This window comes from Schistocerca gregaria, chromosome 4 (assembly GCF_023897955.1).
Source record: "Schistocerca gregaria isolate iqSchGreg1 chromosome 4, iqSchGreg1.2, whole genome shotgun sequence".
NCBI lineage: Eukaryota > Metazoa > Arthropoda > Insecta > Orthoptera > Acrididae > Schistocerca > Schistocerca gregaria.
Genome location: NC_064923.1, coordinates 71,452,893 through 71,476,619, shown reverse-complemented (window position 1 = coordinate 71,476,619; position 23,727 = coordinate 71,452,893). Strand labels below are relative to the sequence as shown.

The window sequence follows — 23,727 nt, the reverse complement described above, 5'->3', positions numbered from 1 at the left end:
TTGCACCCTTCATCTTTGCTTGCAGTACTCAAGTCTTATCAGTTGAGACTGTAACAAGATTTTCAGAACCTCATCATTGAACCCCATTGCTCACTAATAAGTCATCAGTTACTACATATGTCTTCAGCAGTGACATCTTGCCATTCAGTAATTCCCAAAAAAATTTTTGGCCGGTGTATCAATATCTGGAAGTTTTGTTCTCAGATACTTTATCTGTGATGACAGCTGACTGAGTACAGTACTATAAGGAGGTCAGTTTTACTGTTCCCATGCACTAGAATTTTTGCTACCTTGTTCCAACATCAGAAGCAATTATTTATGAACTGCTTTAACTGAATGAACAATGCAGCCCTTATTGAAACCATTAAACTTCCGCATGTCAATTTGTTTCAAAATTGTGGAAGGCTTGATTTTTGTTGACATACTTATTTGTTCAAAATACATTGTCAATTACTTCCTTTTCCTTTTCAAAAGCATTAGTACATGAAATTTCCAAAGTTCTCAGTTTTGTAGTTTTTAGTGTTTTAATTGCATGCTGATGGTTGAATTGTCTTTATGTATCAGTATTTTCTTGCAGAGAAAAAGCATTTGCCGAGATCTCTTTCCAGCTCCACTAATTCCACAAATAGAAACTGAAATCCACTGCTGTGAAGTATTCATCCCTCATGATGTGCTTTCAGTTCCCAAATTGCCAACCTCTTTAAAAATTTTGCAGCTAAATCTTTTACTTTTTACCACCAACCATTCATACTTAATGCAAAATTTCTGTTTTTTCTCCAAATCCCAGCATTTGGGAATATCCTCTGTCCCACTGCTACAAGCAGTTGAAAGCTCTTTGCTGTCATTTTCTTTCGCATCGCCACACACCAATGATCCCATTTCCCCATCATTGTTTACTTTTGAATCAGTAACTTTCAATTGTTACACTGCTAGGTTGGATGTAAAATGGCTCATTATCATCTTCATCCTTCAAAACTAACCACACAGTCAAAATAACAGCCTAAATCACCATCCAACACATGCCTTTGTGCTTGTAAGATCAAAAATTCCTTTTTCATGATTATTGAAGTATGGACTATCAGTTAATTTCCGTTCAGCTGTGCAGATTACCAACACAATCCAACACTTTCATTGAATAATATTATGTAAATGAATGATAGATTGCTACTGGAACTAAAAATGACAGATTGGGTTGCAGATAGGCACAACGGATAGACTGTTACCCGTTAATCTGTCAGCCAAAGCCTTCTTCCGAAAAGGGGGACACACACACACACACACACACACACACACACACACACACACACACACAAGTGCACATTAGGCCCACATGATCACTATATCCAGTTGCTCTGGCTACAATGCAACTGTATCACGTCAAGCAGAAGAAGCAATTTAGACTGGGGCAGGGAAGGGGGAGGGATAACAGGGTATGGATGGAGGAGTGGAGTCAGCATTGTGTGGCAGAGTGTGCAGGGGCTAGGTGGTAGGAGGAGGCTGCCAGGTACAGTGGCAGGAGGCTGTGGGGGAAGGAGGAAGTGGAGGGATGTGGAGCAGAAAAGGGGAGGAGCAAAGAAGGGTAAAGAAACTGGTGTGTGTGTGTGTGCGTGTGTGTGCGTGTGTGCGTGTGTGCGTGCGCGCGTGTGTGCGTGCGCGCGCGCAGAGAGTGGAGCACAATGAGGGTGAGGGGATGTGAATTAGGGGGTGGTGATTGGACAGAGGGGGTGGAAACAGTTAGGTGAAGGGTGTGAGGACACAAGGATACTGTAGGTTGAGGCCCCTGGGATGACATCAGGAGCAGAGAATATGTTGTAAGGATAACTCGCATCTGCATAGTTAAAAAAAGCTGGTGGTGGAGGGAAAGATCCAGATGGCCCAGGTTGTGAAGCAGCCATTGAAATCAAGCATATTATGTCGAGCTGCATGTTATGCCAGAGGGTGGTCCACTTCACTGTTGGCCATAGTTCGGTGTGGCCACATTGGGCAGTGGCCATTTATCCTGGTAGACAGCTGATTGGTGGTCATACCAATGTCAAAAGTTGCACAATGATTGTAGCTGAGCTGATGACATAACAGCTCACACAGGTGTCCCGGTCTCTGATGGGGTACAATAAGCCTTTACTGGAATAGGAAGTGCCTGACTGGGTGGGCTGAGGTGGTCTTGCTCCTGGTTCTTTGTCAGAGATACGATCCTGTGGCAAGGGGCTGGGTTTGGGAATAGCACAGGATGGGCACTATGATGTTGTGGAGGTTGGTGAGTGACAAACACTACTTTAACAGCAGTGATGATAGATAATCAAAGCCCTGGCAAAGGATGTGGTTTAGTTGTGCCAGTTCAGGGTGGTACTGGGTGATGAAAGGGGGGGGGGGGGGGGCACTCCTTTGTAGCTGATACTTCGGGGTAGTGGGAGGATCGGTGATGTGTAGGGATATGGTATGGGAAATTTGTTTGCAGGCTAGGTCTGGAGGATAGTCCCATCTGTGAAGGCCTTTGTGAGACCTTCAACATACTGGGCAAGGAAGTTCTTGTCGCTACAGGTTAAGTTATTTCCAGGTGACTAGGCTGTATGGGAGGAATTTTTGTGTGTGAAAAGAATGACAACTGTCAAAATACAGATGCTGTTAGTGGTTGGTGGATTTAATGTGGACAAAGATGTGAATGGAGTCATCAGAGAGGAGGTGGTCAACATGGTTAAATTTAGGTGTAGGGCTGAAGGGAAGCTTTTCGATAGGGCTGAAACTTCTGGGGGCTGAGGATTTTGGTGGAATGTTAATAACAGTGTTTTGGGATAGTTTTGGCTGTGGATTTAATGGGGTGTTGCAAGGTGTTTTAGGGGATGTGACAAGTTGGAAAGGTGAGCTAGGCAGGGTCTGAGTGCTATGAGAGATTGACGAGGAGGAACACTGTATGGCTCTAAAATACTTATTTTTGCCTAAACAAGTAAAATTTATTCAAATAAAGCAGCTGTTACAAAGCTTTAGTTGACCAAACAATAATCTGGTGCTTAGTGCCAAATAGAAATTGATTCAGTAGGTAGATTTCAAATCAAAGATTACCCAAAATATGCACATTGACGCCAGCTTGTCAATGTACTTACAAGTCAGAAATTACATTTTACAAACTAGATACAAGTGTACCAATATTTTTTTAAACAGTCTTCAGATGTTTAAGGGGTTGCATATGTTTGCATGCTCCCTGGAAAAAACCCTGATATTGACCATCTTATAATTGTATTCTGCTGGGTATTTTTAATGGTCATTATTTAGAGGCTGTTTTCTAATTTTGAAATTCTTCTTCTTCTTCTTATCATAATATCTCTTCGAAAATTGTGCAGTTTGTCTTCTTTAACCCTGAAGCTATTTTTTAAAGGTTGTAGAATGCCATTTGTGATGTTTTCTTTCCAATATCTTATGCCTTTTGTGTATTATTTCAGTAAACACTACTTAGTTACACTATTGTTCTGTGTGATGGAATTGAATATAGTACAGCAGGTGACAACAAGTGTTCTAAGGATTTGATTTCACTGCCTTATATCCATGAACTGAATGACACCTTCCGAGTTGGATCTATAAATCACATGCATAAATTACAATTTATACAATGGCTTGTTTGTATCAAGAGCCAACATAATCTAATTTTTTAGCACTCAACATTGTAAGACACACACACACACGAGTGTTCTTTGTTTGAACCAACTCCACTTACAAAAAGACATAGGACAAATCATAGGTGTTGCCTTTGTAAAATACCATCACATTCTAATGTTATGGTCGTAATTTCAGAATAAAATGTTCTAATATTCTTAAATTGAGTGTAACCCTCCTCTTCGGCGAATGAACTTTATTTTGTTTAGACAGACTTATTGTTATTTCGGCTGGTTGTGAATTTCATTATCTGAGTATTTTTTGTTCCTGCAGTTTTGTATGAAGTAGCTTTTACTATAAAGTTTGTAAAGGAGAAAAAAGAGGCCCATCTTACAAAAATATGTAAAATTAAATTCATTCATATGTTAGCTGTTCTTACTGCTCTTGATACCACCACCTCCACCACTAATGCACCACAGCTTTATACCAAAAAGCATGCTTAGTAAATTTATACATTGTTCCAAATTTCTATTTATTTATTAACTAACTTACACATGCTGTGTCCTACAAACCATAGAATTAAAACTACAACAACAACAACCACCACCACCATCACCACCAACAACAACAACAACAACAAAATAATAATAAAAAGGAACACTGACAAGTTCATTGTACCTTGAGGTTGTTAAGTGAATCTTGCTGTTGATGGATTTTAGACCTTTCGTGATAAATAGGGGAACATTTTGAGAAAACTTAGTTAATTTAAATTTTATCTTTACAGTTAATTTTACACCTTGCTAGAGTTGTCAGTGTGTTAGCAGTAAATTATTTCTGTTAATCTATTTTTGCTACAGTTGTAATTTTGTTGGAAGAGAGGAAAGTGTATACTATTCATATCTTAATCTTTCTATTTTGGTTAAAATACAAAAGACTTCATTTTCAGCTAATCTGTCATTCCTGTGTTATCTTTAACGGCGCGCATTTCTCTTACAAAATGCAATTTGCATGTTCATCACTTTTTGAAACTTTAATTCCTTTTTTATGAGAGCAGTTAAAATTATTTACCATGATCCTGCATAAATGCCTGAAGTTTTAAGCTCTACAAGCTACATTAGTTCTACAGGATGTTTGTAAAAAGTGTCTCAAATTCCTGTACAAGGTAGTATTTGTCAAAACTAGAAAATTCCTAAAATCATATACTCAGAACCCAGTACTGGTTGAGATGGCCAATGGGTCCTATCATTCCCATCTGTCTGATATGTGGAAGTAAACATTGTAGACAGTAATGAATGTGGTTACCACACATCCTACAAGCTTTCTTCGCAGTGAATCACATGCTCTTTAAAATACATCTGATTCCATCCCGATTGTGTCACATGCTCCTGTAATGTCCACACATTGTGAGTGGGTTGGATATTACCAATGTATTTAAATGACACTGCAGATAGATTCAAATGAATGTAGGTCTGATGAAAGGTGAGGCTGTGTTACCATATTTCGCAATCTATTGCCCATGAAACATTAGTATGAGATGCTGTTGCATGCTTTGTAGAAAATGGGATAATGTCTCGTGCATAAACCATGGCTGTGGTCTTTCTGCAAGGTTAACATTTTCCATTTCATAATGCAGACATCTGTCAGTCCATTTGGTAAAGTGTATGACCTCATAAATATGTCATGGGCAATTCTTGCTCTCAGCATATATTTTTACTGATTTGACCCTCGTGTCTCCCTATCGTGACTGCTTGAGAAATTGCACCTACCCATACAAGCACAGTACTTCAACAATAAGTCCTTACAATGATGGATATGAGTAAGAGTGACACATCTGGTTATTTCCCCCTCTCTTAAGTTATTTCTAATATTAACAAAAAAATTTATCACCTTAAGAGAGATTTGCTGTGAAATCAGATCTATAATTTAGCAGTGGATCATGTTTTTATTGGCTCTATGGCTTAAACAGTGTGTGCATAACAAGGATAGCTGAGGCTTATGCTTACTAAGATATGTGAAAATTAGCAAAAATTTTTTCACATGCCTCAGTAACTCTGTGGAGAAGAAATTGAAAGTGAGAAATCTATGTTCATGCCCTTATGCTGCACCATGTTCTCGTGGAACTCGAGGGATCTACATTTTGTCATCTGGTGTCAGGACCTCAGCTATTTGAGTTAGTTAATTCTTTCTTTTGGAGATTAGATACTGAATCTGCTTTACATTATTGCTGTTGACCTGTTGGGCTCTCGTTTGTGAGTAATTGACAAAATAAAAATTTGGAATTTTGTGTGATAATAGTTTTAAAAAAATTCACAAAACATAGTCGGTTGCTTGGTGTAATGGATGAGATAACAGCTTTACCTGCAGGAGGGTAAGGGATTGAGTCTCGTCAGGTGCAGTAAGTTTTTTCCATTTTTAAATCTTTATCAAAATGATGATGATCATCATTTTGTTCAATTGATTGATTTAAATGTAATTTTTTAATTCCATTCTTTTGTCACATAATTATAATCATAATACCAACTTCTTCAATTGCTCTCATTTCTCTTCCTGTCAATATTTCTCCACTTGAAATCTCTGTTAGTGTGTTTTCAATTAATTTAGAGTATTAACTTTGATTTAATGTGATCTATTTTATCATCCTGTGTTTTTGTCCACATTATTACGTTCATTGTATCTATTTCTCATTTTGCTTTAATTTCATTTTGCTTATAAACCCGTCTTTCATTTAAATTTTCATCTGCATGAGTTTGTCCAAGGTGCAGTAGGTATTTATGTTATGTTTTAAATGTATATATGACTATTATTGCGCAAAGAAAAAATGTGCACATCTGGTAACAAAAATATATTTTTCACAAGTTCGCAGAAATATAGATAGATCAGAATTTTCAGATAATTGAATATTGTAACAGGTAAATATAATTAGATTCATATTCACAAAAATTCTGACTGGAGGAAAAATGATAAAAAGAAAGAAATGAAACAAATGAAGTTCATATGGCAATTAAAATGACAGAGAAATAGAAATAGAAAATTAAATTTAAACCAATTAACTGAATAAAAATCTTGATTCAAATAATTTTGATAAAGATTTAAAAATAAAATAATAATTGTGCTCTTGAGGATTCAAACCCACAACCTCATACATATGAAGTTGTTGTTCTATCAATTACACCATGCAACTGGATTATGTAATGCAAATTTTGTAACACTGTTGAGTATCACACAAGATTCTGAAATTTCTTCATCAATTACTCGCAAAGTAGCACCCACTAGGGTCAACGGCTACAGTGTGATACCGTATAGACAATTTCAAAAAGTTGGTTGCACTGCTGAGGATATCTCCTTGCAAGTCAGACAAGATGGCCAATGCTTGTCATAAGGAGGCTGAACACAGAGCCAATAGAAACTTACAAACAGAAACAACAGTTAAAAAAAGGAATATTATGACAAGGATAGTTGCTACTCACCATATAGTGGAGATGCTGAGTCACACATAGGCACAACAAAAAGACTGTCAGAAAGTAAGCTTCCAGCCAGTAAGACCTACATCGGGAATATGGACGCACATGCGTGCGACCACAGTTTCTGGCTGCCGAGGCTAGACCGCGCGCCCACTGTTTCTGGCTGCCGAGGCTAGACTGTGTGTGTGTGTGTGTGTGTGTGTGTGTGTGTGTGTGTGTGTTTCTTCAAGATTGAAGGGAAACGGGAAAACGGGAGGGAGAGGGGTGGGTGGGTGGGGCTGCTCTTATTACCTAGGTTGAGATACACATGAAGCGTAAGGAGAGATTAACACATGAAGTGTAAGGAGAAAGAATGCAACTACTGAGAAGTGTTACAAACTACTTCTTGTCTTTGACTTCTTTAATGTGTTAAATCAACTAATCAGGGCACAATGCATGGCATGTATTTTGTAACTGAAATGTACTGGAATTAACTGCTCTGTATATAAGCATTTTTATTACTAAAAAAATACTTATTCATTAATGATTAGACTTTCTGTTTTTCCTTTTCTGGACAGTGGAGTACAGTAGCATATCCCTCAGTCATCCTGGTGCATAGTGGTTTGGTATATGGGTGTTTTGGTTTTAAACCTGGTCCTGCTTTTCTCCCTTTTGGTGGCTGGATGTATTATATAAATCAAACCATTTTCCTAAAAACATTTTCATGTCTATTTTGGTATGCTTTCCCAAATGTGTTTTACTGTTGTTTAACTTTAATTTTAAAACCTGAACCTACAAGAAATCACACAAATGATAAGTTTTCTTACTTGTTAATATATTGATTGGCCTTAAGTGCTCTTCCATGACTGTTCATTAAATATTAGAAAGTTTTCTCATTTCTCAGTGATTGAGAGAGAAATTTAAGATAACAAGTTAATCGTTGTGGTGTTCTTTTGTTACTTTTTTCTTATTTTTTGTTGGTTTGTACTTTTTAATTTGCTAGTGTTGTATATTTAACAATTTTTTTTCTAAACCATTGTTTGGTACGTTATACCACACACGATTAAGTGATGTTCTGTCTGGCAGCATCTGAAATTTTCATTCTATAGCATGTAGGAATATAATGCTCTCTTTTAAAGAGAGGCAAAATGGCAGTGATTATAGGAAAGTTGTCAGCACCAGGAACTGGGTAGCATACTGTCTTCATTTTATACTGCTGTTGTATAATATGATGACTATATTCTCTCCGAAAACACGTTTAAGAACTCTTTAGAAAGTTTGGGTTTAGCTGTTGGGCTACATTTATTAAACCAAGGGAAAATTTTCCCAAAACTCAAAATAAATATACAATGCAAATGTAAAAATGTTGTCTTCATTCAGCCAATATACGGCTGTAGTCCCCACTATGAAGAAGATACATATTTATTAAATACCTTTCTGTGTAGCACACTGTGCACGTTTTGTGATGCCAGATTCTTCATTTTTTTAGTATTCTTTGTTGTTTGTTCATTACTTTATCATTTTAACTTTTTGTAGTGCTGCTAAAACTTCAATTTCTACCTGTAATTTTTGTATATACTGAAATTATGAGCAAATATGTGAAGAGAGAGTATGGTTGCTTGCAGAAGCCATGTGTATAATCCTGATGCTGAGAGAATATGAGCTTCATATAAAATACATTAGTGTCCAAAAGTTACACGCAATTAATAAATGAGGGCATATTTTCAAAGCTGCACGTCAGTCATTAGCAAACAAAGCTTAACCAAAAGGGAATTGGCAGTTTGGACAATATTTATAACTACATGTAAAGGATTCTGAAACTGAATATAAGCATTTTAAATGGAAAGACTAGAGCAAAAAAGTTATTGCCTACTCCCTAGCTGCCACATATGCTTATGAGTAATATCTCCATAAGAACATTAAAAAACTTTAACAGTCAGTTACATTCCTGAGAAGGAACTGTCTGGAAATCTGGCAGAGTCCTTGGTGACAGCTGATGGGCTGCAATGTATCTCCCCAGTGCATCACAGGTTTGCTTTAATAAGACTCAGAGGAAATTACTCAGAGTGCTCTTCACCTGAAGGAAATTTAGTCACCAGGAATACTTAATGCAGCTGGTATTACCATTCTTGGAGAAGAAATCTGAGCCAACTACACCTCTTCCTAAAAGACTGTGTGGTTGGTTAAGTACTTCATCTATGTTGAGAGGAAGTATTAAGCTCTGTATGTCTTCCTACAGCAGTACTTTATCACTGTGTGACTTTATAGTAACAAAGTGAGTCTCTTTCCATGACATTTCAGTGATTGTAGGGGCTACTGGTTTCTCTCTAGATGAATTTGGTTAAGGAATCATTTAGCAGGCTCCATAGTATTAAAGTACGAAGAATTCATTTTTCCTATTATTTGTGGTCCACACTGGTTTATGATTGACTGAGGTAGTGTGGTGGTTAAGGCATAGGACTCAAATTTGGAGGAGTGGAGTACAGTGTGCCATATGGCCACCAAGATTTTGTTTTTTTCCTTATTCCTCCTAAATTGCTTACCACAAATTCCAGGATGATTCCTCTGATGAATACATGCTCAGTTTTCTCCCTAGACATTGTTTTATCCAAACTTGTGCTCCATCTGTAAAGACCACACACTCATTTAATTGAAGATGCTGATTCTACATTATACAGATCCATCCATGCACTTGCATGGGCAGGATAGATACTACCAAATATCTGGTGTACCAACCAGTTGTTACCAGCCTTCAGTACAGTTTCTCAGGAAACTGAGGTTCCCGAGGCAGTTGTAAACTATACTGATACCTGTCTTGCAGACAGTTGGATTTTGTTATAAATTCAGGCTAGACATTTGTCTTGTTGTGGAGTGGCTTGAGCTTGTATTGGTCCATGCTGGACATTTCCTGTGTCTGATTGTTGTCAAAACTTTGAAATGGCATGTTCAACTCTGCTAATAGTATAGTTTGAGTCTGACTTGCTTCATGGTCAACAGGGTTTCTATTCTCCAAAACTGACTCCACATAGTATCTCTGCAGTTGGACATTGTAACTTCATCAGGAGCCTACACTCTGCTGATTACAAAAGTGCAAGCATGAGTGGGACATGATACTTGTAACCCACTGGTGCTTCCCAGTATTTCTGGGTGAAGTCCTTTTTAAAAGAATGAAGTACTCCTTTCTTGTATAGAGTGCACAGTTCTGGTCTATGAGGGAAGTCTTGGCAGTTATTCAGCTGTTGTCTACCATTTGGATTTTCATTTTCTTTTTATAACTTTTGGACACATTTGTAATTATAGGTATATGTACATATTTTTTAGTAGTTACACCTGTAGTTGTTAAATGTAAAATTTGTAATATTTCCGTTTGGACATAAAAGTAGTAATTCAGAAATTCATCAAAGGTAAGGAACAATATCATATTTTTAGTTCATTGGGCATGGGTGGCATGCAAGGGTTAGACCATACCTGGAAAATAGCTGCTCTTATAGGGCAGTAGCACTGCTGTTAATGCTTTGCGCATTACATTTACAATTTTATTTGTTTACAATGTGTAGTTGATGTGCATGATCATTATGTTTTATGCATCAGGTAAAGGAAGGCAAGCTGCTTGAAGATGTTAGCTCTCAGGTGTCAAATCTAGCAACAAAGGTAAGTTTTTGTAATACACACATAAAGGAATTGTTTCTATGACTGGCAGATACTGGAGAGTGCTGACTGTTGTAGGTAGGAGATCTGGGCCGCCGTGGTTGGAAGGATATAGCAGGAACAAACACACCAGCTCCACAGAATGAATCTAGCCCAGAACCATCCACGGAGAAGTCTTCCTTACTAATTGAGGGCAGCAATTCAGTTAGGTAATTGGGCATTTATTTACTGTATCTCAGTTTGCTCAATTTATCTGTAATTGGTTTTTTCATTAAAAATGTGTATATATATGAGGAGGGCATTGGAATTGAAGTATGCCATACGCCTCAGGAGAAATGCAACTTATGGATAAAGTTGGCCAATAATTGTCATCGATTTAGTAAGACAGTAACACGAGTTAAATGCAGATGAAACACAAGAAAAGATTATGTAGAGCTTAACAATTACTTTTTATGTAATTTAACTTTAACATCAAGTTATATTGTACGTCTACATCAGAATTCCAAAAGTCATGTTACGGTGCATGGTGGAGGGTTATTCAGAACCCACTAATTATTTTTCCCCTCTCCAGATCCATTTGCAAATAGTGCACAGCGAAAATGACCATCAGTAAGCTCTAGTCATGGTCAGTTTGAAATACATATGTGTGAGAGAAAGTGACGTGTTGTCTTACTCTGCTTGGAATATATCCTGTCAGAATTTGAACAGTAAAAGTCTGCATCCTGCACAATGCTTCTCTTATTGTGTTTGCCATTCGAGTTGGCTCAGCATTTCTGCGATACTCTAGATACAAATATGACATTTCTATTATGTTGATGTCATACATAAATAACTCTATACACTCTCTGGGATACACTTTAAATTATTGTTGACAACCATATGAATTGGGTGAATTGCTACTCACTGTGTAGAGGAGGCATTGAGTGGAAGAGAGGCACAGTTTAAAGTATATTAAGCTATCAGACAAAGTCAATCATCAGATTACAGATTAAGAAACACACATGCACAGCTCTCTCCAAGCCCTAGGGTCCTACTTCTCGGAGATGACAGTTGTCACATATGCACAGATTGTGTGTGTGTGTGTGGGGGGGGGGGTGCAGGGGGGGGTCTATACTGATTTTTGTGTGTGTGTGTGTGTGTGTGTGTGGGGGGGGGGGGGGGGTGTCTATACCTGGTGGAGGACTTTGTCTGATTGCTCAGCCTGTATTTAAATCTGCCTGTCACTCTGTATGGTGAGCAACAATGGTCCCAATTCATATTCTTACTAGACCCTGATTCCATTATTTAAGTTACTTTTACATGTAACAGTTTTGTGAGGAAATCATGAACTCAATCACAAAACTGGTGTCATATTCCATGAGCTTGTATTTGAGTCCGGAAGCAGTAGTGAGGAACTATTGAATACCTCCTGGGAGTCAAGGAACATAGCATCAATCTTTGCACTGCCAAATACAGTGTTCTGGATCTCACAGACATCCAAACAAGCAAACAGTTTCACAGTATTTGTCGTTTGCAAAACCCAAATTGATTCCTGTGGAAGACATTTTAATCTAAGTATGTTGTTGTATAAAAAACAAGGATGCTGTGACTTACCAAACGAGAAAGTGCTGGTAGATACACAATAAAAACACACATATACACACACAAATTGCAAGCTTTCACAACCCAAGGTTGCTTCATCAGGAAAGATGGAAGGAGAGGGAAAGACGAAAGGATGTGGGTTTTAAGAGAGAGGGTAAGGAGTCATTCCAATCCCGGGAGCTGAAAGACTTACCTTAGGGGGGAAAAAAGGACACACACACACACACACACACACACACACACACACAGATATATATCATTCCACACATGGCCTGGTGGGTAATGGGAAGAGAGGATATACTGAAGGGCTAGTTCCCATCTCCAGAGTTCTGACAGGTTGGTGTTAGTGGGAAGTATCCACATAACCCGGATGATGTAACACTGTGCCAAGATGTGCTGGCCGTGCACCAAGGCATGTTTAGCCACAGGGTGATCCTCATTACCAACAAACACTGATGACGTTGACCTCCATCTGTTCAATGGCCAGCTTCACACATCTGTCCACATCAAACCCACCAACAAGCAACAATACCTCCATTATGACAGCTGACACCCATTCCATATCCAACGGTCCCTTCCCTACAGCTTAGGTCTTCGTGGCAAACGAATCTGCTCCAGTCCTGAATCCCATAACCATTACACCAATAACCTTAAAAGAGCTTTCACATCCCGCAACTACCCTCCCAACCTGGTACAAAGCAAATAACCAGAGCCACTTCCACATCCCCTCAAACCCAGAACCTCCCACAGAAGACCCCCAAAAGTGCCCCACTTACGAGAGGATACTTTCTGGGACTGGATCAGACTCTGAATGTGGTTCTCCAGCAGGGATACGACTTCCTCAAATCCTGCCCTGAAATTAGATCCATCTTTCATGAAATCCTCCCCACTCCACCAAGAGTGTCTTTCCACGGTCCACCTAACCTTCGTAACTTCTTGGTACATCCCTATGAAACCCCAAACCACCTTCTCTACCGTGTGGCTCCTACCCTTGTAACTATTGCTGGTGTAAAACCTGTCCCATGCACCCTCCCACCACCACCTACTCCAGTCCTGTAACCCGGAAAGTGTACACGATCAAACTCATAGCCACATGTGAAAGCACCCACGTGATTTACTGACATGCCTACACTGTGAAGCCTTCATTGTGGGAATGACCAGCAACAAACTGTCCATTCGCATGAACGGACACAGGCATCAGTGTTTGTTGGTAATGAGGATCACCCTGTGGCTAAACATGCCTTGGTGCACGGCCAGCACATCTTGGCACAGTGTTACACCATCCGGGTTATCTGGATATTTCCCACTGACACCAACCTATCAGAACTCCGGAGATGGGAACTTGCCCACCAATATACTCTCTCTTCCCATTACCCACCAGGCCTCAACCTCCACTAATTTGAAGTTGCAGCCCCTCGTACATCACCTGTCATTCAATAACATCTTTGCCTCTGTATTTCCGCCTCGACCGACATCTCTGCCCAACCTCTTTGCATCTACACATGTCTGCCTGTGTCTGTATATGTGTGTGGATGGATATCTGTGTGTGTGTGTGTGTGTGTGTGTGTGTGTGTGTGTGTGTGTGTGTGTGTTTGTGTGTGTGTTTGTGTGTGGGTGGGTGTGTGGGTGTGGGCGCGCGGGTGAGCGTATACCTGTCCTTTTTTCCCCCTAAGGTAAGTCTCTCCGCTCCCGGGATTGGAATGACTCCTTACCCTCTCCCTTAAAACCCACATCCTTTCGTCTTTCCCTCTCTTTCCCGATGAAGCAACTTTGGGTTGTGAAAGCTTGCAATTTGGGTGTGTGTGCGTGTATGTGTGTTTTTTATAGTGTCCATCTACCAGCGCTTTCTCGTTTGGTAAGTCATATTTATAGTGTGTGTGTGTGTGTGTGTGTGTGTGTGTGTGTGTGTAATGTTTCCCCTCTATCATATTCATAAGTATGTTGTTGGATAGATAAAAAAAACTACTCACCAAGTGGTAGCAGAACACACACGACGGTTGTAACTAGACAAGCTACCAAAGCTAGTGGCTCCTTTTCAAGCAGAAGTGTTGAAAGGAAAGAAGTGGGGTGAAGGATAATGACTGGAGAGGTCTAGGGAAAGGGGTAGATTTCGGAAGTGTCACCCAGAGGCATGGCTCAGGGGAGACTTTCCACATGGGATGAGAAGGAAAGACTGATTGTTGGGGACTGCATTGGATGATATTTGAAAACATGCATGCAGTAAGTCTCCCCTGACCCACGGCTCTGGGTGACTTTACTGAAATCTACCCCTTTTCCCAGACTTCTTTTCCTTCATCCATCTTCCTTCCCCTTCAGTTCTTCCTGAAGGAGAGCTCTCCAATTACAACTGTCTTTTATGAGTGCGTTCTGCTGCTGCTTGGTGAGCAGATTTTTTATATATCCAATTGAATTATTTTGTCAAAAGATGATTGCTGTCATTGTTGAAGTATATTTTAATTCACAAGCATAGAACATATGCAGTATGAAACTTAGTTATGCTTAGTTGTTGGAAATTTAAAACCTTTTTCCAATAGTTCAGAACATTGCTTTGCTTCAGCTGCCTAGGACAAACATTTAAGTTTGTCTCTTTAGATACTGAGACAAAGCTAGACTTTTTGGTGAAATTTACTTTGTCAGTGATTTCATCTGCTTATACACATGAACTTTTAAGTAGCTGAAGGTTGTCTTAACAGCATTCATGAAATTCCCCTTGTGTGGGTAAGCAGTGAAGTGCCTTAGTGTTACTAATAAAAACTGGACTGACAGAAAATTCAGGATAGTGTTTAGGCCTGTTATGGTAAACCTATACTCGCTGACCAGTGAAAAGTCACTAAGAAGATTTGAAAAATTGCTTATGAATATTGTCATTCCTCAAGTGTAAAGCTCGCACATGCACAGTCAGTGCCTGAAGGAGGCATGTAGGGTTCCTGTCTAACCTGGGAAGTAGGCAAAAGGAGTAAGTGTGAAATGAGAATACACAAAAAGAGGATAAAAGAAGCCAGAAAAAATCATGTAATCATGTCAGTCTGGGCCAAGCAAGGACAGATTAGTGAGCGAGAGAGAGAGAGAGAGAGAGAGAGAGAGAGAGAGAGAGAAACTCTACCTAGCTCTGCCTGTGACTTAGTCCAATGATGACCAGTCCACCACTCTCTCCTGTTGTTACCTAATAACCATTTAGGCATAGCTAACCTCAAACCCTCTCCAATGACATCAGCTGCATGACTGAAGGAGGAAAATAGTCATACTATTCACTACCTCAAAACCACCTCTGGCGTAATAATCCTCCCTTGCAGGTAGAGGCTGTGCTCAAGGCATACGAGTATATGATGATCCATTTCCAGTATTCAGCAGGATCTTTAGTCCTTTCTTAAATAATCTTGGGAGCATTTTTTAAAAACTGTTTCTGGTATTTGTCCCCACCAAAATGGTCCCTACAAATGGCAGTCTTGTGAAATTTGAATCATACATTTTGTTCACAAGATCTGTGCCATGTTCCTTGACTTCTGGCACACAATTTTTCACTGTTATTTAATGGTAAGAAAATAAGTTATCTATATCTGGATTTGCTTTGTGATGGGTTCAGAACTTTTTAGCAGATGGATGTTGTTAACAGGGAGAAATCATTAGGGGTGACACTTTTGTGCGTAACTCTGCGCATTAATGCAGAGTTATAGGATTATTTTTTCTTCTTCACTCTCACTCTGGCTTGGAAGGCCTGTGCCATGTTCGTCCTCCTGCAGTGTATCCTGTTCCTGCCTTTTGTGATCCAATCTCATTTTCTCAGCCCCACCGAAGTGACTATTCATGATAAATATAATGATAAATTGGAAGTTCCATAGGTCTATTTGTGAATGATGCAGATTGTGTAGGGAAATCACAATGGTACAAAATTGTAGTGGATTGCAGGAAGACATGCAGAATATTGTTTCTTGGTGTAGAGACTGACAGGTGAACCTCAATGTAAACAAATACATTGTGATGATACACATAAGTAGACAGAAAGAGCTATTCGTACTTGGTTAAACACTTGATTAGTTGCTGGAAACTGTCACAGCCATACACTATCTAAGGTTTTGCATCCAGAGTGATTTAAAATGCAGTGACCACATAAAACAAGGAGTAGGAAAGCTGGATGCTGGTAGACTCATTGGCAAACTCTGAAGGAAATACAATTTATGCACAAAACGCGTAGATTACAAAACTCTGGGGTGATAGATGGTAGCTGGCTACTTCACTCCTACTGAAAGTGTCACTGCTGTTTTACACCAGCTACTTCATACTACTGCCACAACAGTGGCAACTGATGAAGACAAGTAATAAATGTTGTGCAGAAAAGTAAGTGCATCAACCCATTGGACAATGAAAATATATCTTTAGATGATTTCACAGAAAAAGTTATAGAATTCTGTTAACTATCTAAAAATTTTTGCTTGTTTGTTTACTTAGATAGGACAGCAGTAGTAAACTACTTTTCTTTCCTCTTTCATTCCCAGGAATAACCAGTCAAGAAATGTTGCATCTGGATTGCTATCTGAACAGGAGACGCAGTCTTCCGTAAATGCAGAGCCTGACGACTGGGGATGGAGTTCAGAGAAGGCACAGCTTTCAAAGTAAGTCAACACTTAAAAGATCTATGGTCATTATTTATTGTTGATTATAGCATAATTAGCATAATTTTGCCACATTACATCTCATGGTTTCTGCAAACCATTTTGTCAGCTTGAGAACCAGTAACTGTTTGTGGTAAAGAATCAGTTGAATTCCTGTGCTGTATTGTTTTAATTTAATTTTAATTATTATGAGAAATGGTCAAATTTTGTCTCATAAAGATGTACAGTTAAGTATAGGCTGCCTTAAATAAAGATCATTTCAAAATGCTGTACAGAGAGAACCACTGCTCAGAATGACATCAAATTTGAACAGCATATTATTGGTGCAAGGGAAATGACATTAAAAAAAATGAAAATTTTACCAGTAGATGGCACTGTAAGTGTCTTAACGTAAATGGGATTGACCATAAATGACAGATGAATTGCAATACAACAGATAAGGTTTGAGCTGGACATTATACCATTCTGTACTGTTCAATATGCATGACTGCGCAAGTTCAGCTGTCAACAATTGTTGTACGACATTGATGGGAAAAAATCGGTTTTTAATTGTCCTGGGGACAAATACCATATAAAAAGCAAAATGAGGCTGGTTTCTAATTGTTGTGAGACTGGTGTGAGACATGCTCAATATGCTGTCCACCATGTTCAGCCCAAAGTTGAAATTGAGAAACAGCACATTTCGCAACACATCAGAGTGGCTCAGGGTCACGTTCAGAATGTGTCGTGCAATCCGTGCCTTCAGCTGTGTTCATAATTGTAGCACTAAACACAACATCTTTCAAATAACCCTACATCCAGAAATCATATGGATTAAGATCAGGTGATCTGGATGACCAGACTTCAGGCAAATGATGGCTGATAATTGTAGCATTTCCAAAATGCCTCTTTTGTAGCCATTTCACTGGTTGTGCAATGTGCGGAGGGGTGCCATCTTGCGTAAAAATGACTGTACCTACATAACCACACTGCCGGAGGATTGAAATGATGTTTCTGCCCAAGACTCTTAGTGTGTACCAGTGATGGTACAGGTAATAGAACCAGCAGGACTCATCTCCTCGGAGAAAAAAAAGCCCTGCAGCAAAGTATACCATCAAGCTGCACCCAACAGACACCTCTGAAGAATAAAGTGGTACTGGTTGGTGTGTGTGGTGATTTTCCATTGCCCATATTCTGCAGTTGTGCGTAATGAGATGTCGTTAGCGATGGAAATGGGTTTCATCATTCCACAGAATATTCCATGGTCATTCATTGTCCACTTCCATGCAAGCAAGAAATTCCAGAGTGAACATTGTCTTACTGGCAGGTCAGCAGGAAGCAACTCCTGAACATAGGTGATTTTTGTATGGACAGCAGTGCAATGTTGCAATGTGACTTGTAGAATTTTATGTACCGTGCTTGCATGTGTGTACAATGTTCGGGCAATTTCCTGTTCACTGCATGTTTTCACACCACGGCTAGACCCGTTGCAGTGCCATGGCCGCATCACTGACAAATGTTGGATCAACTGCTTTCCTCCCTCTGCCACATTGCACCTCTAAGGTACCTGTCTTCTCAAGTTTTGTAATTATTTTGCCTAGACACTCAACAGACATCAGACCACGATACCAAGAGGACATATAAGTGCTTGCACTCAGCATGTGAAACAGTGTCATATGCTGCAACTGCAATGATGTCACCCTCTTTGGCAATTGTACACCTGCCCGTTACACCTCCTACAGTAGGCCCTCAGGGCTGCTCAATCATGCCTGCCCCCTGATGATCGGGAGGTTCCCTCTTGCTGCTTCCCACACACCTAATTTGAGATCAGTGGCTTCCCACCCACCAGGGACATTGGTTCCCACATCCCAGGTGCAGACAAATCGCCTTCCTCTGGCTTCTCTTGCCAGGATACCAGCTATTGGCTGAAGGAGCACCAGGCAGCTGGTCAAAGGGCTTTGGGATTATCATCTTCACTAGAAACTGATTCATAGAAGCAGTCACAATCATTGAAATCCTCTAATGAGAGGAAAGACAAGAAATTGTTCTCCAACAAGGAGAGCATTTTGAGGCCCCAGTTCACACCACACGGTGAACCTCCCAGGGGGCTCACCACTCTTGGGTGAGTCGTGCTTGGCTTCCATGGAGCCCCAGGTTTTGCAGCACCTTCTTCCTTTCGATGCTGCATGTCTATCCTTCTGCTATTCTTTTTCCCCTCCCTTGGGGAACATGTCTTGGATATTTTTGGGAATGTGTTCTGAAATTTCAGTAGCCTGGTATCAGGAAAGTCCCTCCACTGTTTTCTCGTTCCTTCTTTCTTTGGTTCTCCATCTCCTATCTGTCCTCTGCTTTGGTATTTGACATTTCTCTTTGTTTATTCTTTCTTCCTCTGCCCTCCTGAAGGCCAACCCATCTGCTTGATGCGTAGCAGGTGACTGGGTAATGTGTAATTACTAGCCTCGGATTGACAGGTAAGGGCCAGGCCCAGGGAGGGGTGATTGCATGAGTTGTCACCTACCAATATTGCCAATTGGTCCCTCTGTCAGGAGTTCGGTAAAAGTGACGTGAGGTGTGAACAATCATGTAAAGTAGATGAGTTCCCCTCTGAGGGAGGGTCCCAGTTGGAAGAAGCATGCCATTGGAGACGCTGACTATCGTGTTGGATTTTCCCGAAGTGAACCAATCACCATCTTAGTCTGTCTACTAAACATAAACGGAATGGGGCTGAAGATTCCAAGATTCTCCTAGCTGCATCTCAGTACCTCGTGGTATTATCTACTGAAGGAGGTCTGCCCTTTGCTGTGGTTAATGCGTTCATGAGGTGTGATTTGAAAGTTTTAAGAATGGATCTGCTACTGCTTACTGGTTTGGTGGGCAGGTACACGGAGGGTGGACAGTGAGTCATTGCCTTGTCTTTGAATGCCCTCAGACAGGAAACTGCGTTTCCTTTATCCAGTTCGTTGTGGCAGCTGATTAAGTGCAGGTCTGTTAGGGCTTGTTGCCAGATTCTGTCCGCGTGAATAAAAATGGAGCAAAGGGTTTGTGTGAAATTTTGTTTTAAAACTGGGAAATCAGCTTGTGAGACTTTCAAACTATTAAAAACAGCTTTTGGAGAAAATTGTATTAGCCAGTCAAATGTTTTTGTCTGGTTCCTCAGATTTAAAAATGGGCGTGAATCATATGAAGATGAACCACAGTCCGGCCATCCTTCCACCTCAAAAACGAATGAAAATGTTGTGAAAGTTCTGACTTAGTGCGCTCTGATCATAGACTTAGAATTAGGGAGATGGCTGATGAACTCAGTTTAAGTTTCTGTGCAGTTCTGTCAATTTTAACAAACTCGTGAGTTGGGTGCTACACCATGACAGTTCTCTGGCTCATCGTGCCTTCTCCATTGTTGAATTTTTGACCAAATTCAAAATTCCTGTGCTTCCACAACCACCATATTCACCTGAATAGGGTCCTGTGGATTCTACCTGTTTTCTAAAAAAAAATTTCACTGAAAGGAAAGCGATTTGACTCGACTGAAGACATCCAGGCAAATACACAGTGTGTCCTTAACACATTTCAGGAAAAAAATGCCAGGAATGTTGCAAAAGTGGAAACACTATTGGAGTCAGTGTGTTCAGTCTGAAGCGGACTACTTTGAAGGAGATGCATCACAGTAGCATGTAGTACAATTATAAGCTCATTCTTAAAACTTTCCAATCATACCTTGTATTATTCAGAAAGGTGCTGATTCAGTTGCAGGCTCTGTGAAATCGTACTCTCGTCTGTGTAATGGCAATTTGCCTTTGGAGACAATTTCTGATTTTCAAGCCCAACAATTACTTGTAACTTTGCTCCTCCGCAGCTGTGCTGTTTGTGTCTAGGCCTATTGAACACTGAATTCTTCACATGGTGTTTACCCTAGGCTGCTCAATGGTCTGACCAAGGGAGAAATCGAAACCTATCTCTCTGATCAGGGTGTCATTGCATTCCATAGGGTAATGAAGTAGGTTAATCCAACCTTAGTGCCTATACATATTCTTCATCACATTTGATAGAGTAGTGGTTTCATCAAAGATCAAAGCAGACTGACAACCTCCTTGTATGCTGATGACTTTTGCTTTTGCTTCTACTTCTGCTCCTTTAGTGTGGGTGTTGCTGAAAGTTAAGTGCAAGGTGCCATATGAAAGGCACAGGCATGTCATCCCAGATCGGGGATTATGATCACAATCCACATCCGGTCACTCCTCTCTGAACTCCAGTTGTTTCCTCCTCCACCTCTCCTCTGGGCCCATTCACATACATGTCCTTGGCACATCCCTTGGCCACAACTTTTTCTTGACCTATCACCAGGTCTGAAAGACTCAGTCCCTCTTGATGCCCTCTGCCACAAATTTTTCACGATCCTCAATGCAAGGTGGGGTTCAGAAGTAGTCTATACTGATGACTTGATGGTTGAAGGTCACGTGGGCTTGGCTTATACTCAAACGGGATGTGCTGAAATGTGTTCCTTGGTTGCTAGCCATCTCCTATGCTTTTGCGCATGTCCATTCCTGCATCATGTGGGTCCTTTCTCATTGACAGTGACTCCTTGAGCAGTTTGTAAGCTCTCAGCTGTGTTATCATTGCCATCCCTTGGTCATCAGTGACCTTTGTCTGGACCCCGGACCATGTCGGGATCCTGCGGTAAACCAACTCTTGAGATTGGTATTCCGGAAACAGACCTCCAATTGGTATTATGCTATCAACTTTTAGGAACCTGGAATATAGAAAGGCTCACTCTGGCTTCACTAAAATCTGCAGAGGTCTTCCATGCAGGCCTCGCCAGGACTCTTGTCCTTTGCCTTCTCCCCATTGACCATACTTTGCTGACTCGTGGTCATCTCCTCTGTCACAAGGACCCACCCAGCTGTCATTGTAATTTGCGTTTGACAGTATATTGGTAAAGAGAGGAAAAAAAATCCATGATAATAGAAGAATTCTACGGATACTGAAATGGCCTTTCTGGACTGTTTTACACAGGGTAATAAAGCTGTTAGCTGTCAAGTTCTCCAATAAAATGCGATCTCAGCAACTGTAGAAGCAGGCGATGGGTCTGCCCAGATGAATGGGCCAGAACTACCTTCATTTGGAATACCAGAATACAATGTTGCCATCATTCATGTCAGAAACAAGAAAACATGATTCTCTCTTAAGACAGAATAGTTGAAATGGAAATATAGAATAAAAGAAAAAGTTTTCATTCAAAGAGGGCTCCAGTGAATTTTGCACAGTTGATCATATGTGAGCTTATTTTGAGACATTGGAAAGGGAGGACAAAGCATACCTATTGACACCACCAGTAATTTGCACACAACATGCCATACAAGTATGTACCACACACTTGAAGACTCTTCAGGTCTTAAATTTACAAGTTTTGTAGCATTTTTTTTTTTTTTTTTTTTTTTTCTGGAACTGGCTTTGCCAAGACTAGATTTGATGCAATAACTATACAGATTTCAATTGAACTGTGATATAAGAAAAAGACATGAGATAAACTCAGGCAAAAAAGTAACACCCTTCCTTTTAATAAATACCATCATTTTACGTTGAAAAAGCCATGGTAACTATTTAAAATTCGAGTTGCATCACACTAAAATGCAAGAATGATTATGCATGTGCATCCCTAATCTCTTTCATTTTTCATAAGCCATATGCAAAGTATACATTTCTCTAATAGGCATTCCCAAAACGTCTTCACTAATCTTCTTGCGATGTACTTTCTGTAGCGTTAATAGTACTTTGTATATCACCATTGGTGCTTCAATATGTTTTGAATTGATTGTTTTTTTAATAATTATTTTGCATAATGTTAGTTCGTACTTTAGATGTGTGTGCACTGAGACACATAACTTGTAATTCTGCTGTGTGACTCAAAATTTTACTTTCTTACCATCATAACAGGAGCCCGACCAGCTCAAAATCGTCAAATGACTGGGGAAACTGGAGCCCTGTGAAGGAGCAGACGCCAACACAATCACCATCACAGACCAGTAATGGAACATCTACTCGCAAGACTAAGAAGAAATCTGGAGCAAAAGAAGGTCTCCTCATTGACTTTGCAGAAGATAAAAATGGCACTGATTGGAATTCAAAATGGGATGATGATGCATGGGAAATGTTAAACAAAAAGGATTAAATACCATAAAATGGCATTTAGATGATTTTCAGATATTGTAAACTTGTTTGCTAGAACTGCTGTGTGATTCAGTGGTCCGTGACATTTAACATTCAATTCTTGATGGTCTTGATGGTGTAAATTGGCCATACTTTGGAGTTCTTGCACATAATGACAATAGGCATTCTTTTAATGCCATCAGCAGTGATATCCTTCCTGTTAAAATTTCTTATCTTACAGCAGAACCAAAACTTTCATAGATAGAAATTGTGGACACTGCTAAACTTGAAGGGCCATTAATTTTTATTTTCGAATGTGTAGATTACGTAAACTTGTGTTGTGCACAAATGTCAGTTATCTTTTAAACTGGTTTTAAGTTTATTGCATATGTATCATGCCTGTTGTTTTCAAGATGATTTATCAAGAGTATTGTAATCTTGAAATGATAATGTAATGGTATTTCATCAACGCATGTTTATTCAGAATAAGTATTTTTTTATGAATCTTGGTGCTTATTTTTCCTTATTTATCTTAAGTTTAGAGAGTCTGAATACAGACCATTGCCACTTCCCTGTGTGTGTGTGTGTGTGTGTGTGTGTGTGTGTGTGTGTGAGCGAGTGAGATTTGAAACTGCCTTAACTTCTGTGAAAAGTACTACATTTCAACTTTGTTTTATGATTTTTATGACAGTACTGTTTGTAGATCTGAGCTGCTGTGTTATCTAACATTACTTGATCCA

General features: G+C 39.8%; 1 protein-coding gene across 2 annotated transcripts in view; it reads left to right on the top strand.

The window, feature by feature from the left end:
* LOC126365799 (ADP-ribosylation factor GTPase-activating protein 1) overlaps positions 1-23,491 on the top strand; it is an 80,897-nt gene extending 57,406 nt beyond the window's left edge. For both annotated transcript variants that reach the window (XM_050008382.1, XM_050008381.1), the window contains exons 7-10: positions 10,617-10,676; positions 10,752-10,882; positions 16,748-16,864; positions 22,775-23,491. In XM_050008382.1, the coding sequence (XP_049864339.1) occupies positions 10,617-10,676; positions 10,752-10,882; positions 16,748-16,864; positions 22,775-23,009 (543 nt within the window). In that variant the 3' untranslated portion in view covers positions 23,010-23,491. The remainder of the gene's footprint in view (positions 1-10,616; positions 10,677-10,751; positions 10,883-16,747; positions 16,865-22,774) is intronic.
* The last annotated feature ends 236 nt before the right edge of the window (positions 23,492-23,727 follow it).